This window comes from Onychostruthus taczanowskii, unplaced genomic scaffold, assembly GCF_017590055.1.
Source record: "Onychostruthus taczanowskii isolate IOZ18803 unplaced genomic scaffold, ASM1759005v1 scaffold9, whole genome shotgun sequence".
Taxonomy (NCBI): domain Eukaryota; kingdom Metazoa; phylum Chordata; class Aves; order Passeriformes; family Passeridae; genus Onychostruthus; species Onychostruthus taczanowskii.
The window spans coordinates 15253532-15272004 of record NW_024506993.1 but is presented as its reverse complement, the minus strand read 5'-3'; the positions used below and the strand labels follow the sequence as shown (position 1 = coordinate 15272004).

Below are 18473 nucleotides of genomic sequence, written 5' to 3'. Positions count from 1 at the left end.
AATGGATACCAAAATATCAGCATTTATAAATGGTGGCTGTTTGTACAGCAAAACAGCACTGCAGTCTGATTTATGAACAAAGGGCCATGACGCTCCCTCGAGGGCTTTTTTACACCAGAATTTTAAATTATATTGGATTTGTCTTCATATCTATGGTTTTATATTTTCAGATTCATTACTTCAGCAGTTGGAATTTAATAGAAGTGCAGAATCAGTTAATATATTTGAGTGTGTAAAGAGGAGAAAAGGAGTCATGATCTGTACTGAAAAAAATGTTCCCTGCGTTCTCCTTTCCTTGTCTTGAGCTACTTTTGTTGCTGCAAGTAGAAGACAGGTGATAAATCCCTCCTGGTGATTATAAACTCCACTGGCAACTGAATTGTGCTGGGGCCTCTTTCCTTGGCTTTGCCTCTCCATGGCAGAGCTCAGAAATTGTATGTGATGCATCTTTTTCCTCCAGCTTTTTATTTGCCCCTTGCAAAGCAAGTTACTTGTAGCCAAGTGGGGTAGATAGCACTGCCTTCAAAACTATTTAAAATTTATTTTGGAGTAGTTCTGTGAGTTGGCGTTTTCTTAAGAAAAGGATTTCAGGATCTGAAAAACAGAAGGAAGTTACAGGGTAGAGGAATAACAGGTATTGGGTTCAAGAACTGTTTCTAAACATACTTCTACAAAGCAGCTGATGGTGGCAGATACAAGTATAGACTAATCTGGCATTGCCCAGCATTTTCCAAAAATGCTGCTACAGTTGTCACTGCAGAGGATTCAAAATTTTTCAGTTTTGTTCTTTATTTGCTTTTCTTGCACTAGCAAGATTTCCAGTAATTTGCTGGATTATTCTATATATGACAAGTGTAAAATCAGAATTCAAGAGATGACTGTAAGAGACTTTAGAAATTAAATTAGAGCTTAACATTAACAGTAAAGTTCTGATTTGGGTTTGTGCACAGAATCTCTGAATGTGCAAATGTCTGAAGGTGCTCTTTGGATCACCTTCTGGGTGTGGTGATGTTATTAACTTGAATTTCATGGCTTATAAAACCATAGAAAAAATTGGTTAGAAAGGAACTCCATATAATCCAGCCTCTTGCTCAAAGCAGGATTAACTTCAAAGCTCAAGTGAGTTGTTGAGGGCATGGTCCAGTCAGTTTTAAATTTCTCCATGGTTTAGGATTTAGGAATCCTTTTATCTATACAACTTACTCCAGTAGATTTTAACCACTCTCACTGTGAAAGCTTTTTTTCCTTCATGTCAGAATTGTATCTTCACCCCCCAGTCTGTATCTTCCCACCTTTTTTCAAGGATACTACTTGTCAAAAGACACTTGTACACTGTCAAAAGACTTGCTAAATTCAAAGTAGGCAGCATCCCTGTTGTCCCCACTTGTAATTATAGCTGAGAGATAATTTTGTAGGTGCAGTGGGGCACACAAAAATCTTCAAAGTAGAATTTAATATACACAACTTCTAATTTCAGTCATGTACCAAAATAAAACCCCAAAGGAACCAGCACCGCTCCCCACAAAAACATTGTGGAACAAAACATTCATTGCTGAGAGTGCACAACACTTTTAATACGGAGTTTCACAGTATTTGCATGTACAAAATCTCCTGAGAGCTGCAAAAGATGCAAAATTGTTTTCACTGTCTTTGCTTTTAGGAATTAAATAAACATTGGAAAAGAGATTAGAATAAACTGTTCATTTCAATAGTAGGGCTGTAGCTAAAGCTAGTTTATTTTTTAATATTTGTTAATTAGTGAGAAAAAAATAGAGAATGCTAGTAAAAATGTGAGGTATAGAATTTAATTGCTAAAATCTAATTCTGAAACCTAATTCAGGCCTTGTGTCTTCAGAAGAATCACACTTGCTTGACTTTGACTTACTGATGTTTTCCCTTTCAAAATTCTAGCTCTTCGGGTTTTTACAAGAGAAGCTGTAACTGTAGTATGTAACTGTAAAACTCAAGCATTTTAATTGCTTTCCTCTCAGACTGTTGGGTGTTGATCACAAACTCATCCAGTAAAACTTGCTTAGGAAGTATTTGGTTTTTTTGGACTCCAGTCTGATTTATCAGTTTCTCTGTGTAGCATTTCAGCAGCAAACCCTAAGTCTCAGACTATTACCAAGTATTAATACTGAAAGCCTTTCAGGAGTGTTCCAGAAAAGGAAGCAGCCACTGTCCATTATGCATTACCAACACATAAAGGCATCTGATTTTCCACTGCCCATTATTCATCCCCAGGCTAAGAGTTTGGAGCTGCCTTTGAGGAGATTGCAGAGGCTGCTGCAAAGACGAAAAATCTGTCACCCTCCCCCAGAGCTTGCTTTTGTTTTCTGGTGAAGTGCAGCTTCAAGCTCACCTGCAAAGCTTGTTAGGCTTACCAATCCTCTTCTTTCCCCTTTTTTTTCTTTTTCTTTCTCTGCCTTTTTTCAAAGAGTGTAATTGTGTGCATAAGTTTTCCTGTTCAAGTATTTGTGGTCTTATTTCTGTCCTGGCAGATACTTCATGCTCTCAGGTTCTCATTCTGCCCTTGAGGTGCAGCAGAATTTCAGACCCTTTCACACTGGAACTAAAATATGATCCTAATTTTTTATTCAGTTGAATTTTTCATAGCAGCTCTTGCACCTGTTGCTTCAATTGGTTACTTATGGTAACTAACTTTGTAGAGATGAAAAATATCTTTAAGGTAGCCTAGAGACAATGGTAGAAATCTAAGTACTACTTAGACTAAAGGGAAATGTGTTTTCCCCAGCCATGTTTCCCTCAAATTTTCCCCTTTATGACACTTAATATGTCATGATAGAGGATCAAAAATAACAATATGAGGAGAAACACAAAGTTTATCGGTCTTGCTTCCATCAGATTATTTGAAACAGTGTGAGCACATCACAGGTACTGCTGAGTGGGACAAAGTCCTGTTAGATTCAGTTTCTGATACTTTTTGAAAGCTGGGGTGAGGCAGAGACAGGGGAAGGAGCAGCAGTGAAGGAATTGGAGAAGATACTTCTGAAGGATTTAGCAGCCCTGCTGCCTCTTCCAATACTGATTTTTAAAGATGTTTACTATGAAGTAAATCAAGCCTATGCATATATTGAACCTTTTTTCTTTCTTGCAGGTGACCCCCTGCAGTGCAGTGCTTGGGTGGGCCAATGTGCTCTGTACATAATGATTATGACATTTGAGAAAACCATCATCATCATAGTGCTGCTTATACCTCAGTGGAAAGAGGTTGGTGTTTTTACAGCATTTTACAGACAAGTGAAGAATTCCAGGTGGAAGCTGTAAAGGCTCCCAGCAATGTTCATTGGTTTGGCTCAAGCATCATGATTGTCTACACTCACTGCCAATGAACGCTGTAGTAGTGTTATGTTCTTTTAGTTTAATTGGGATACTGCTAATGAGACCTTTATCCATTGCCAGGAATATCATATTGTATTTGGAGGGTTTTTTGTAAACTGAAATATCCAAAATTTAATTCTATCTCCTTGTCTAAAGTACCCTTGAAACTACTAAGTGGTTCTTTCTTTTCTTAACTCTAATTCTTGCCTACAGCTATTTTGTATTCTTGTAGTATTTTGAAGAATTTTCTTTGCCTGACCTTGTTGATAGGTTTTAACTGTAGACTTTTAGAAATTTGTGGTGGATTAGTGAATCCACTGATGCTGACTGCATTAATCTTTATTTTGATGGATTCTGTGTAGCCAGATATTCAAAGTGGTGCTGATACTACTCATTAAAACTAGATAGCTCTACTGTATGCCCTGGACTTCTTCAGGAACTCTGTTCTCCTTACTGTGTATTTTGTAAAACTCTGCTCTGTTTAAATTTCCTAAAGATGGATCTACAACATGTTCCTTGGGAGCAGCTCTAAAATGTTCAAGATTCTAAGGCAGCTCCTCAGACTTCAGTAAACAAAAATGACAGAGATAAGTTTCTTGTCAGCCCCACTTACTTATCTGTGGTAATTTATAAGCTGTCCTAAATATTTTGCTTTTCTCAAAGCTGCCCTTTTTTGGTTCACCTGCGTTATTTCTGTCTCATTAGCTTGTACATGAACATTGCCCTGCCTAAGCCAGTTGTGTGCATGTACTGCCATGAGCTGAACTCGGTGCTTTTCTTTTCACAGGTGGCTTTATTGAACCCCATAGAGAACCCCCAGCTGGAGCTGGCAATCGTCATGCTGATAGTTCCTTTCTTTGTTAACGTTAGTACCACTCACTTCCTGAGGTGTTTACTTGGATATCCTTCTGCCATGTGTTCATTAATTAACATTACTCCTTAAAACAGTCTGTACCTTGGTGCTTAATTTAAGGGCTGCTAAAGAATGGGTAAATTGTGTGGATATGTAGATTTTACAAAGCTGAAATCCATATGGAGCTAAAGAACCAGGTTCAGGAGAGGGGCAGAAATGCCTCATAGACCCCTTTGGCCTGATTACTTCAGTAGATTGACTGACACAGAGATTATAAAATTACAGTGAAATTTGCTTTAGGAAGCAGTTGGCCTAAGGACAGACGTCCTGTGAGGTATCCTGTGTCTGCCATAGCTATAATAGCAGCTGGCCTGTGGTGGAGCAGAGGAAAAGGGCAAGTGTGCAGTCATCCTTCCCAAAGTACACTCTTGCAGCAATCAGGGATTTAGGGATTAGAGCCAGAGACAGTGGGTGTCCTTGCATGTAATAACTGCTGGTAAAGCATTGCTACATGAAGAGTTAATATACAATCGCTGTGAATAGTCACTACTGTTCTGATTTTCTTCTCTTCCACAAAGGGATAAAGTAGCTGGGATCTAGAGCGTTGCTGAAAGATGTAATAAGATATGTGACACTGTGTCTGCACCAAATTTAGCTTTTGGCCAATTCAGAATTATTGTCAAATTAATTTGGTCAGTATTTGGACCTTTCTTCTACTCTGAAGAAAGCTCAACTGTTGCTTTCCCCTTCTTTTTAACAGGCGTTAATGTTCTGGGTAGTAGATAATTTCCTTATGAAGAAAGGGAAGACAAAAGCTAAACTTGAAGAAAAAGAAGCAGGACAAGATTCAAGAAATGGAAGTAAAGTTCGATACAGGAGAGCAGCATCACATGAGGAGTCAGAGTCAGAAGTATGTAGAGTTAATTATTGCAATTAATGTAATACCAGTCCAGTTCATCCCTCCTGGTACTGATTTCATTGTAGCACTGTCAACTTAGGTTTGATGTGCTGAGCAGTAGCTCCTGGCATTGGCAGTTGAGAACCAGTTAAGGAAAAAGTCATTGTTGTACCACTCTGGCAGTTAATTTCCTTGCAGATGGGCAGAAAGACCCAATAATATATGTAAATACCATGGGTGGGCTCTGCTGTAAATGCTTTTAAAAAAACCTCACAGGGAATACAAAACTAATAGACAATTCTAATTCAAAGGGAGGTTAATAGCTTAAAGTGAGAGGGAGCTGGTGGAGGCAACTGATCTGATTTTCAAGAATTATTTACACAGCTGCCATAGCATAACGTTATTCTAAACTACATTGTGAGCAGTTTTTAGTTCAGCTGAAAGATGGGTGGTTTCTTTGAAGGTGAGTCAGTTTGGCTTTAGTAAGTTAATGTAACTTTTCTGTGAGACAAACGGTGCTATTTATATGGGGTTTGCCAGGAGATGTGACTGCAGTGTTACCAGTGTTACTCAACCTTAAATGTTCTCTCAAGCTGCCTCCACTGTTCTGGCATCACTCTTTGGGTTCAGAGTCAGTGGCTGTATTGAGAATAATATGTATCCATCCTTCTGAAAAATTTACTGGAGGTTTCTGATGGTATCTGCAATGATATTTGATAGTGTGTCAGTAAATCCTAATTGTGTTCTGTAAGCTCTTCCTTGAGCAAATAATAGGATGCTCTACAAGCATAAAAAAGTAAAATGTAAAAGTAGAAAGAAGGAGTGTGACTGCTCCATGTGCTCAGAAGCTGTAATTTGTTTTTAGATCCTTATTTCAGCAGATGATGAGATGGAGGAGTCGGACGCCGAGGAGGATCTGCGCAGGCTGACCAACTTAAAGCCCATCAAGAAGAAGAAGCATCGCTTTGGTCTGCCCGTATGACACATTCCTTGGCCTGTGGACTTGCAGGTTTCGTGGCAAAAACTTCTGTCAGTGGGGTTTAATGTTGCAATTGCATCTCCCTTTTCATACAAACTGACTCAGAAGCAAGGTCTACCAACAGAAGGCAAAGCAGTTGGAAGACTTTCAGTTCAGTTGCACTACAAACACACTGACCAGTTATGCAAGAATGTCCCCTCATCATGTGTGGAAAACAGACGAGTCACTAAGGATTCGTGTGGGAGGTGTCAGAGAAGATCCGAGAGAACAGATACAGAATCTTTCACTTTCAGTTACTGATGGGACAGTGTATGGAGTTCTCAAAAAGGCATCAGAGTTGACTAAGTTAAAGGAGTGTGTTTTATTACTAAAACTGGCTTTTGCAGCATAATTCCTAGAGCAGAATAGTTTATGGTTACAAGCTGTAACTTAACATTATTTTTTTAAGTACAAATGTTTACTTGCTACCGGGTACCTATGGAACTAATAGGTGGAACAAAGATTTTTTTCCAAGTCTTCTCAAATCTATCTGACTATTTTATATTTAAGTTATATTTTCATACAGTTGTATTTAAAGATTCTCTTTATCAGAGAAATGGGTACAGTTCCCTTTTTTGTGCAGAACAGGTCAAAAGATTTGTAGTGAAAATCTTATTTATCCTTGTCTCCTGATTTAAGACAAAGGCATTGCAAAGGGAAAAGCTCTCTGTCACTGCTGAAGTCACCAAATATCACTAAAAAATGCAGTCCTATGTGTGCTCTTGACCATATAATTTGAAAATACCTTTTTCAGTAGGAGGTGGTGTTTGCATATTTGACAAAGGTGCACTTTAGTGTATAACAAAAATCCATTGTGATAAGTTATTTGTGAAATGAGTATCTATGGATACTCTAATTATTTCTGTTTCTGCAAGTCTCTTGTGCATACCTCTCAAATGACCCAAAAGAGATAGAACATTTCTGATACTTTTCCTATTATAGGGCCTGCAGTACAGGACTGTGATCTGATTATAGCAGTTGTGATACAATATTGCAAATATAATTCTGTCCCTTGTTTTTTCTTGGAAAAGCAATCTTCTACTTAATGTGCTTAACAGCAACAACAACAAAATTTCTCCTATTTACTTTCCATAAAGTCTCATTATCCTTCAATAGTAAAAGAACAACCCCAAGGGGTACAGTGCAGTTGTTACCACAGCGTTTCTGGGATTTTCAGTGTCTCTTCTGATAATTGAGAGCACGTGGTGATCTGAAACCTAGCAGACATGTTTTCAGTTATATCCTTTTGCTTTGCATATTTTCTAAATGATTGTTTCTGACAGCTTTCCTTGCTTAGCTAAACCTTGTGCAGGACAAGGCGATGTGTCAAAGAGGTGACAACAGACCTTGAATGCAGGTCTGTTGTAGTATCTGGACACCAGAAAAATTCCAAGCCTTAAACCAGTTTCATTGGAAAACTGCTCAGAACTTTTTAAGATTTTTTACATTTTTTATAGATATACTAGGTCTTAATGTGATTTATTATCCAGACCACTTAACTGGGCCTTAGTAAATAGTGAAGCGTGCGCTCCCGTGCTTACTTCCACTATTCCAGCATCCCTTTTCCTGGTGGCTGCCAAGGGGACACGATGCTCTGACACCTCAGAGTGTCCAGCCAGCTCAAAGGGACATTTACCAAACCCAAGGTTTTAGTTGAGCCACTGACCTTTGTTACTGTGCACTGAAACGTAAGAACTGCAATAAGTTACAGCACTAGTGTTTCTTTTAGACTAAATCTAGAGACTAATGTCAGTGGAAGTTTACCTGAGTTCTTTTGACATGGGGGTGGGGATGGGAAAATGTCCCTAATCAGTGTTGCCTCTGGTTTGGGGGGTTTGGGGTTTTTTATTGATTGTATGACTTGCATCTTCTCTTGACTATTGACCACTGGGTGGGCGCAGATCTCCAAAAGCACAGTACTTCAAGGAATTCATCAACAGAATAGTCTCCTACAGCTCACTTTTCCAAAGGGATTTAAGAGCTAGGACTGGCTCTTGTCACAATTGTCAGCATTTATTTTTTTAGCATAGGATTTGTTCTGTTTCAGATAGTGAACTAAAGCTACTGAACATGTGCTCCGTCCCAGTGCGGAGCCATGGCTGTCCTCGCCAGCTGAGATAACGGAGCAGCGCACACAAATTTCACTGTGCGAGCTTGCATCTTATCTTCCTTTTCCCTCCTCCAGTTACTTCAATTATCAAAATTATTCTAGTCTCATGTTTAGTCTGTGAAGTGTCAGTATAAAGTTATGGCCTTAATCATGTAAAAATATTTGTTTTGAGCAGACCTCAAGCTTATTGACCAAGTGCAAAACAGTATAAAGCGCTATGGAGCAGATTCTTGAAGGTGGTTATAGCAAAGATTCTGAATGCCTAATTTTTCATGTCTTAAGTGCTTAAATGTCACCTGATGTGAGATCTAGATATGCCTAGCAAGATGATGTAGTAAAGCACTATGATCCAAAGACACAGAAGTATTTTAAATACCACAGTAGTAACAGGAGGAGCAACCTTCAGAGGGGAAAAAATTACTTTCTCTACTAAGACAATAATTCTATTCAGAATTTTAGTTAAATAACAAAATCTGGCTGTTTTTTCTATACACTCTTTGTTATCGTTGTGAAAAAGATGGAAAATGTAAAACTGGCAGTTTTCCTCTCTGTAAGGTAAAAATTGGAATTCTTGCAGTAGTTATGCGTAGGACAAGTCCTTTTGTCTGACAAGCTTGTATGTGGGAGCAGGGAGTGTGTGTTTAGTGCTTCACTGTGTCTTACCACTTGCTAAAATGTATTGGCAGCACAGGCTGAAGTGGACTTTTCATGAAGAGTTGATCAAGTGTGATACTGCAACATGGCGTTTGCATTGTCCTCCAGTCACTCAGATTTCTGCCTGGCAAAGGTACTTCAGGACAACTCATAGCAAAAGTTTAATTCAGGCTGTGCTTAGAAAATAGGATTCTGTTTCATGAAAATAAGCTATGTAGTGAATGCCGGAGTAAGAGAAAGGGTTTATAACTTAGAGAAGAGACACAAATATTGGTGGAGATGGAGTTTACCACGAGTGGTCAGCCTAAATGCATTAACTGTTCCTAGTATCTGACCTGTGACACATCTGCATAAACTTAAAACACTGGTGTTGTCTAGTATGTGGTTTCCAAGTTCTGGCTTCAATATGTTCAGGTCCCCTTGTCTTATTTAAATAGGTGAATGCTGTCTGTTAATGTTGCTAACTAAAATGTACTATAGCTTTTCTTCAGGGAAAACTCAGAAACTGAGTTGCAAATTAGAGCAATGCAAAGTGATCCCCTCGGGCAGGTGTCTGCTCTGATCCCTGCCTAGCTTGGGGAGGGGGGCCTGGGCTCTCCTGCTCTGCTCAGAGCTGAGCATCACAAGGAATCTCTGCCACTGTGCTTGACTAACCCGTGTTTGCAACTTTGCTGTGCTTTTTACAGGAGAAACCAGTAGTGAAAGCTAATAAATTCAGCCACACCAAGTCAGAGTACATCTACAGCATAGGCGTGCAAACTTTTTTAGATGAAGTTTCCAGTTCAATTACTGAAAATGACTACTATGGTTTTACAAAGTAAAACTGCAGTATCTTTAAAAAAGGGACTCTTTTGTAGGTGTTTTCGTCTTGTGTGGGTATCCGTCTCAAACTGAATGTGGGATTTGTTTGTAAGTAAATTCAGAGTATAGCAAATGTGAGCAAAACCAACAGCTGTATTCTGCTGCCCTCTGTTTGGACCATTTTGTTTAATCAGTGGTGTTACCTTAAACTTTTAAGGGTATCTGATGTAATTACATTATAATGGTTTACAATAAAGTCTGACTTATTACAGATTTGTACACTTGTTTTATACTTGTTCTGTTTCAAAGTGCCTGTGTTTCAGTGTCTAGGGTGTGCTCTCATGGGAAGCAAGTTCTGCTACTTGAGTTTAACTTCAGCTCTAATTGTGCACCCAATCAATTATGTTGATTTTAATTTCAGTATATTTATTTACCTTAATGGCAAGTCCCATTTGATCAGGAAGAGGCATTGTTCTTAAGTTGCAAATTTTTTTTACAAGTTTAAGAATCCTTGCAGGCTCCTCTCAGATCCTTTTCCTGAGGAAGGGTTTTTATAGGGCTGGAGCTGAACAGGATGGACCCAATCCTGCCTCTGTAACTCCTCTGTAACACTTGCCTATTGTTTACATACTTTCCACCTGCCACATCCAAGCAGTCCCATACCCACTGCACCCATACAGGGAATTCAGAGTATAATCTTCACTCTACCTAAAGTGTCAGTCCCCTCCAAGGTTGTTAGCACTTTCCTGGAGGAGTCAAATCTTCCCTGAGGTTTGGAGACCACGGTGACAGCCGTGTGTACATTCACTTAATTCTCTATAGTCATTGCCATATTTTAGTTGAAACCATTTCTCCAGCAAAGGAGTTTTCCACTATTCCTGTTGCAGTGGAAGATTAAAACTTGTATTTTTAATAGCCACTGTTGGATAAATGAGCCATCTTGTTCCATTGTCATTCATGTCCCATTTAACAGATCTCAAGGATCTCAACCAGGTGAGCAGGATTTCTACTCTAAAATTTAACTAACTGTAGATTTAGGCTGGGTTCTTTGTGAGGAAAAATAGCCGATCATCTGCACAAGAAAATGTGCTCCTTGTTTGAGTGCTGGTTTAGGAAATGGAATTGAAGAGAACAGAACTCTCCAGGCTTTGAGGATGTACTAGAAACCCCAGGACGTGCTGCCTGCCTCTCTAAACACTTCACCTGCCCCAAATGGCAAGCGAGGTATGAGTGGTTTGATTTTGCTTGTATAGATAAAACTGCTATGAAAGCACAACTCTGTTGCTTTTGAGTGAGAAATATGCAGTACCAATTAACTGAAGCAATTTTGAAAGCTGAAGGGAAGATAATAGTTCAGTGTCTTGAATTCTAAATATTTGCTTTAGACACGCAGAATGTTATTTTCCTGTCATAATAGATAGTCAGAATAGTGATGCTTGGGGGACTGTAGAGGAACATCTTAGTAGAGAACTGTTGCTTTGTACAATAGAAAAAAAAAATCTGTTTTTTCCAAGGTCAATGTTTTATTCCTGTTTTGTTGGCCTACTAAGGACACTGCTGCTCTGCAGAAATGCTTCTTCTGGTTACTAAGATATGGGTTTAAAATAGAAAATCAACCTAAGGAATAGCTAAGGACATAACATCCAAGCTGCGTTTTAGCCTACAAATAATTCCCCCAATAAAGGAGAAGATCTCAGGCCTGGAAAGAGTTCAGCTTAAAGGCAGTTTGGGCATTGAGGGGCCTGGGGAGTAGTTCATAGCTGACGGATCTCACTGTCCTGCTCGTACAGTGCTGTAGCTGTGGTTTGATGTCATGTTTTCATCGTGAAAAACAAATTTTTTTGTGACCTCTTGTGCTTCACTGTACCCTAAAAGCACTGTCAGAGCCTGAGAAAAGGCTAGGGCAGATTTCTGCCGATACAACAATTGATCTCTCTAGTGGAAGGTGTTTGGAGGACTGCCATGCCTGCCCTTCTGTCGTTAACCCATCTGGCTGGAGTCTTGGTTCTTTGTAGGTGTTGAGTGCAGTCACAGAAGCTGATTTTTTTTTTTTTTTTCATGATGTAAAGATTTAATATAAAAAAACAAAAGGGAAACAATCTCCCACTAAAACCTCTCCCAGTAATGAAAAACAGAATTCATGCTCAGGGATGGCAGGGCTTTACTTAATTTAAAAATTGTTTAGAGAACAAATATTAGAAGTTCTGAGAAAGGTTTTACTGCTGTCAGCAAGTACAGTGGGGAACACCAAGTTTATCCATGTCTGAGTAAGCTGTTCCTGTACAGATGTGGGTGAAATGGTTAAACTCACTGGTAGTGCTGAAAGTAGAAAGTGATTTTACTGAGTTGTGTAAGACCCTGCACTGGAGCATGATCTGAGATAGAGCTGTAAGGGTAAAACCATATCCTACTTTATTAGCTCTCTAAAAGACACAAAACACTCTCCTATTAAAGATCCCTGTGCTAGAGTGATTCAGGGCTCAGTTATGCTTTGGACTTCAGGTTTGTATCGTCTTTAGAGAACACATATTTTGTTATGCTGGGAAAGCAATGCCCACTTTTTTTTCCCCCTCCCTTCCCCAGGAGGGTTCAGAGTCAATGTTGTGTCCATAACAACATTTTGCCTTTTTAAGCTATAAACAGAGCCCCAGCGGACTCCCCGGGAAGCGTTTTTTAGGGACCCGGCTTCCCCACTGCCGCAGCTGCCTGCCCCCGTCAGCCCAGCGCGGTGAATGCTGCACGCCCGAGTCATCGCCAGGAATAAACCTCCGACAACAACAGCCTGCCGCGACCTGAATCATCCCGCCGCTGCTTCGGGAACATGAGCCAGCCCGTCACTTCACTCGGATGCTCTATATAAGTCCAGGAAAACAACAGGCGCTCGCAGAGCTCACGGGCTGGATTTAATCAAAGTCGGGAACAACCTGGGAGGGATTTCAGCGAGGGAGCGCCGCAGTTATGTCACAGGTACGGGGACATCTGTGCGCTGCCAGCCCTCGGAGCAGCGCCTGGCAAACCTGCTACTGGTCTGGATGCTGCGCTTGGAAAAGCTTATAGCGAGTTCCTCTCCGTGAATTCAGCTTTTCTGCTCTGTGACTTGTGGGATTAAAATATTTTAACAAGTACATTCTTATTGTGGGTTATTTGGTGAAGAAGGAAAGCAGCTGCTCTCTACGTGGTTAATTAATTTCGCTTTAAAATGTTCTGGTTTACCTTAAATATTTTTATTTGTGTAGAAAGGGAAAAATCCCTTCCCCTGCTCTGCGTTGGGATGTTTGAGAGATGGAGGAATTTGTGACTTTCTGGCACACTTTCTCAAACAGTGATTCTGAAATTCTGTTTTGCAAAGAGGTGGCTGTGCTGAAATGTCACTGTGTAAAGATTAGTGCATTAACATGCAGGAGAAAAGAGTGTGACTGAACATTCTGACTGTTAGGAAAAGATATTTGAGACTGAAATTTTGTGTAAAATGAGTACTTTTATATTCATTTTATTACTAATGCTTTGTCTTTAATGCATGCCCCAATAATCAGTGTTTCAAAGTGCTCTTGAAATGAGCTCAGAAATGGTGAGGTTTCAGGTAAATGTTGCATTTGCATCACAAGCTGCATGTGCCTGGCAGAGCTCTCCTCAGCAAGAGAGTTTTACAGGATTGGTGTGATGGAGAGCAGGAGCACAAAGACCACAGTTCTTCAGCCATAGAGAGTAACTCAGTTCAGCTGATTTTCTTTACTCCAAAGAAAATGGAACGTAAAAGCCAGTTGTATGTTTTGTAAAGTAGCACTTTCTGTCTTGTGACAGCAGTAGATAAAGCACAGGCTGCACGCCCGCGCCAGGAATGGCTCCTGGCAACCCCTGCTCAGAAATTCTGGCAGCAGTTAGCAGTGGTGGGGCTGTGACAGTGGCAGCTGCTGGCCAGGGCTCAGCGTAACCTCTCTGCTCACCAGCTTTGCTTCTCAGCTAGGACCGACTAATCCGCAGCAACTGTCCTGATGGAAAATCCTCAGAGCGTGAGACGGTTTATTTTAAAATAACTGGGTGACATTCAAGAGCTCTGCTCAGCCTGGCTGTATCTTTGTGCATCTCAAGAGCCACCTTTCCTCAACCTGTTCCCAAAAATTCCCTTGTCCCAGTGGGAAGAAGCCTCACAGAAGTCTGTTACCAATAATGGGTGAAGGACCTTTGCAAATTTCATATTCCTCTTAATAAAGCAAGGGGCTTTTTCCCTTCCTGGGATGGTTGCCTGTGGGGTGTGCCGTGAGCATGAGGGACTGTTCCCATCATGTGCCAGTTGTCATTCCAGAAAGACAGGTGACTCCCTGGCTGTGGGGATGTTCAGTCAGCAGCTGAACAACCATGCATGAGGTGTTGTGAATTTTGAAGGGTTTGCTGACACCCTTTCCCCTCACTTGCTTTGGCTACTCACGAGTGTTTTCCCCAGAGATCTCATAAATGTTTTGTTTCCCACAACACATCCAAGTGGGATTGACAGTGAGCTATTCTGAGCGTTCCCAGGAATTTGCAGCAGGCAGAAAATGTGCTCCAGTGGAGCCAGCTCACCCGTCCAGGAGCCAGCCATGCGGGCGCTGTCTCTGCAAGCTCCCTGGGACTCGCTGCTCCAGCCATCTGTAGGCCTTGAGGGATTTGTTTCCCTCCACAACTGCTTTTAGCCTCACAGGCAGTGCCTGCAAGTGCCTGAGTGAGCTCCACCACTGCCAGAACCCAAATATCAGAAGCTCTTTGTACGTAGTGATGGTCAGAGAAGTGTCTTGTTGCTCTTTTAGTGTGTAAATCTATTAGAGTTGGAGCGTGGGGGTCTTCTGTTCCTCTTAATCATATCCCTGTGCCCCTGAATCTTGCCATGAGGGCTGCCTGGTGGGACATTGAAAATCTGTCCGTGAAATAATAAGCTGATGGAGGAATGCTTATGGTGTTGGCTGCTGTGGAGTGAGGTTGTGTTTGGTTGTGCAGTCCTAATTTAAAGGTAGGGGTAGGCTGCTGAAGCAATGTTATCCCTGTTTCCTTGTCGTGGAATAAACTGTGAACAGATTAGTACTTGGCTGTTGCAGTGCAATACTTGATGAGGCATCTGTTTCTGTATTAGGTTTCCTTCTCCTTCATTGGGGTCGAAGTCCAGTGCTTCAGATGTGTTCAGCAGAGAGCCTTGTTGAGTGCTCCAATCCTTTTGTTCCTTAAATTTAAGATTATTAACTATGAGTCAAGTGTTTATTCAAACTTAACTCTAAATCTGGAATCTCTCTGACTGGTTTCCCAAAGAAGTAGTAAGCAGACTGAGGCACAAGCCCAATTTAGTAATAAAGTGATTTTTCCCTTTCCAAATATTGGACAGGTTCTTGAATTACCAATCATTACTTGCAGAATAAGCAGGCAGGAGTGGACAGAGAAAGTCTAAGAAATTTATTTTGTTCTTAATTAAGCGGTCTGTTGCTTTTTTGAAGGCTGTACAATAAAAAGACAATTTCAGAGCAGTAAGAATAGTAGCAGATTTTGGGGAGGGCAGTGAAATTGTGATTATGAGAAGATTGGAAGTAACCGAGTGTGCAATTTCAGGACTGAAATAGGTGAAATATTGTGTTAACAACTCTGTATGTTATAGCCTTTGGGTGGAGGCAGCTTTGTTCCCTGTGCTTTGAACACAAAATACTGATGTGTGCATCTGTTTCTTAGCCAGCCCCCGTGAAAAAGAAGCGTCCTCCAGTGAAGGAAGAAGACCTCAAAGGAGCCAGAGGAAACCTTGCCAAAAACCAGGAAATTAAATCCAAAACCTACCAAGTGATGAGGCAGTGTGGTAAGTCTCCTTGATTGGAAGCAATTAAGCAGAGTAAAACATTTATTTAATTGCCCTTTTCAAGTGAAAGGGTCACCTCTGGAATATCAGCCTGCTGTTCATCTGATGTACAAGTGAAGTATTTATCAAATGTGTATATATGTATTTCAGCAGCACTGGTTCTACTCCATGAATTTGGATGATATTTCACTGTTTGTCTTTCCTGGTTTTCTTTTCTAAGAACAAATGGGCTCTGCAGCACCTTCCGTATTCAGCGGGGCTCGGACAGGGGGTGAAACAGTCTTTGAGAAACCGAAGGATGAGCCAGCCAAGAGCGTCTTTGGCTGACAGTGGAGCTGGACATGACTCACCAAATTATTGTTGTAGCATTTTTCAAAATTTCTGTTCCTTGCACTAAAGTCACTGTTGACTCAAGTAGCTAATTTCCACTGTAAGTCCTTAAGTAGAGAATATACTCATGTCAAAGAGTAAAACTTCCATGTTCATTTTTATTACATGCTTTCTTTCTATGTATTGGACAATGTTTGCTATAATTGTTTAATAAAAAAAGGTTGTTGGACTCAGCTTGGCACACTGTGGTGACTCATTTCACTTCAGATTAATTCCATGGGCACTTGGGCACTGCAGGCGGATGATTTTGTCTGTCAAATGCAAGGAAGAAACACCCTGATGACACAGTGTCAGTGTAATTTCTTCACACCACGGCCTCACCAGGAGGGAGCTGAGGAGGAGCTGATCAAAGGGGCAGCACAGAAATCTGGAGACTTCACCCAGATGTGTGTTGCCTACAGCGGCACCTTGGCGGGGGCCCTCAGGGTGGTGGCTCTCCCCTCACAGCTCTCCCTCACAGTTCCCCTCACGGTTTGCCGCTCATAGCTCTCCCCTCACGGCTCTTCCCTCACAGTTCCCCTTACGGTTTGCCACTCATAGCTCTCCCCTCACGGCCCCCACCTTACGGCTCGCCCCTCACAGTTCCCCTCATGGTTTCCCGCTCATGGCTTTCCCCTCACAGTTCTCCCTCACATCTCCCCCCTCACACCCTTCCAGGCAGCAATGCCATGATTTCCTTTCATGCAGCTCAGCTATGAGGGCAGAGGCCTGGCTCTCAGAGTGCCCCAGCACTGAGGAAGGGATTTCAGCTCGTTCCCCAGTGGCTTTTGCCTCCTGTCCCACTGGATCAAGTGAGAAGTGGGGTGCCAAACCCAGCCACCATGTCCTGCCTTACCATGGAGATGAGAACCCAGCGAATGTCTCTGTACAACACCAGCACAATCTGAGGGGGAGATAATTTTTTTCAATGCTGTTTGTTTCTTAATTTGCTGCATTAAACACCAAATTGGTTTTCTCCCAAACCCCAGAATGTTTCCCCTCGGCTGGATATTTGTGCTAAAACACAGAGGAACCTCTGTAGGCACCTGCCATGCTTCCCACACACCCAGAGTCTCTGCAGCATGTCTGGGGATGGTAAGTGAGATGCCACCTTTGTTAAAGAAGCTACTTTTATTTTACACAGACTAGACATGATTAAGAGGTAAAAGTGTTGCTGAAGTTCTCTGTGCACCATGAAATGTATTATATTTAACTTTTGTGTCCCAAACACCTGACAGAAAAGTGTTGCTGAAGTTCTCTGTGCACCATGAAATGTATTTAACTTTTGTGTCCCAAGCACTTGACATAAAATGTGACAATGCCCACACAGATCCCAGAGAGGTTGTGGAGAGGAGCTCACTTAAGGCAACAGCAAATCCTTTGGCTTTAAGGGGAAAGCTTCTTTAAAGATATTGCTGGTCCATTGCTTTGCCCTGCTTCTTTCACTTTAAAGGATTATTATTTGCAGCCCAGGCCCCACCTCCTCACTTTAGTGGGCACAATTTCTCCATGGAGAACAGGCTTCTCACAGGTACATTGGCAGAGCCTTTTCCCAAGAAAGATCCTTCCAGAGCATTAAAAAAGTCATGGTGGGAAAAATTCCTGCCCTGATAATACTGGAGCTGCCTTTGCATTGGGTTTAACAAGCCCTCCTTCATTAACCTGTATTGAGAAGGTGGAAAGAGGTTGTTCAATAGTTATAGAGATGATGGTGAGGGACAAGTGGGGCAAAATGTCGCTTTCCTTATTGCAGTACAAGGGCCTGACCTGCCGGTTTGCAGTGGGGTAGCAGGACAGGGGTGATGTATTTCAGTCCCCACTTTGGATCTGCTGGTGCTGATTTAACAAAGCACAGAAACCTCTGTGTCCCACATGGATTCTATGGGGAAGCCAAGTAAGGTGTCTGCCAGAGAAGTGGGACTTGGCAAACAGCTCTATTTGCAGGATGTTGTGATGTTCATTTACTTGTGCTGCTTCCACGTGTGACAATAAGGACTAGACATCTTTTTTGGTCTTCTTGTCTTTTAATGTGGACCTCATCTAAAAAATGTGAGGGGCAGAGCTGACACTGCAGCTGAAATCTGTGCAGCAAAAGCAGCTCTTTAACATCCGTGTGATTTTACACATGGGCATTAGAAAACTGATGACAGATCCACTTAATTAAAGCTTTGGCTCTTGCAGCTCTTAGGCCACTAAGTGTCTAATCCTGTGTATTTTAAAGGATTAAAGCATTACACGAGTTGTACAAGTTAATCGAATATATTGCAGTTTAATTTTTTGTATTTTAAAATGTATATATTTACATGTCCTACTATAAAGGATATGGTATTTCCAAGTAGTATAAACAGTCTGCCTGAGAGGAGCAAGTTTATTTTTTTAAAGAATTACTTAAAGCACAAGGCTTGTAAGACCAGGCTGCGCTTAGCACATTCTTTGTAGTGAACTTGTAGATGTCTGGTAAGTAATAAATTACTGAGCTCTGCTTTAGTGTCTCCTTGCAACTCCAAGGCCACTAGAAGCTTGGTCTCTGCCTGGAAACTTTGTGAAACAGACATGAAGAAAACACAGATGCTTATATTTCCACAGGATCTTTGTGTTAATTTATGATAATGAATGGCA

The 18473-nt window shown here is 41.2% G+C and overlaps 2 protein-coding genes across 2 annotated transcripts in view; both read left to right on the top strand.

Moving 5' to 3' along the window:
• LOC121347190 (store-operated calcium entry regulator STIMATE-like) overlaps positions 1–9949 on the top strand; it is a 34256-nt gene extending 24307 nt beyond the window's left edge. Inside the window, exons 5-8 of the mRNA XM_041425639.1 lie at positions 3119–3231; positions 4130–4207; positions 4956–5105; positions 5959–9949. Coding sequence (XP_041281573.1) covers positions 3119–3231; positions 4130–4207; positions 4956–5105; positions 5959–6075 — 458 coding nt within the window. The 3' untranslated portion in view covers positions 6076–9949. The remainder of the gene's footprint in view (positions 1–3118; positions 3232–4129; positions 4208–4955; positions 5106–5958) is intronic.
• A 2469-nt stretch (positions 9950–12418) lies between these two features.
• On the top strand, positions 12419–16048 carry MUSTN1 (musculoskeletal, embryonic nuclear protein 1). Its single transcript, XM_041425640.1, has 3 exons — positions 12419–12643; positions 15365–15485; positions 15706–16048. The coding sequence occupies exons 1-3, from the start codon at positions 12635–12637 to the stop codon at positions 15810–15812; spliced, it is 237 nt and encodes a 78-aa protein (XP_041281574.1). The 5' UTR covers positions 12419–12634; the 3' UTR covers positions 15813–16048.
• The last annotated feature ends 2425 nt before the right edge of the window (positions 16049–18473 follow it).

Coding starts and splice junctions, on each gene's coding strand:
- MUSTN1 (XM_041425640.1), top strand. Junction 15,486..15,705: donor CCAAGTGATGAGGCAGTGTG/GTAAGTCTCCTT, acceptor TTCTTTTCTAAG/AACAAATGGGCTCTGCAGCA.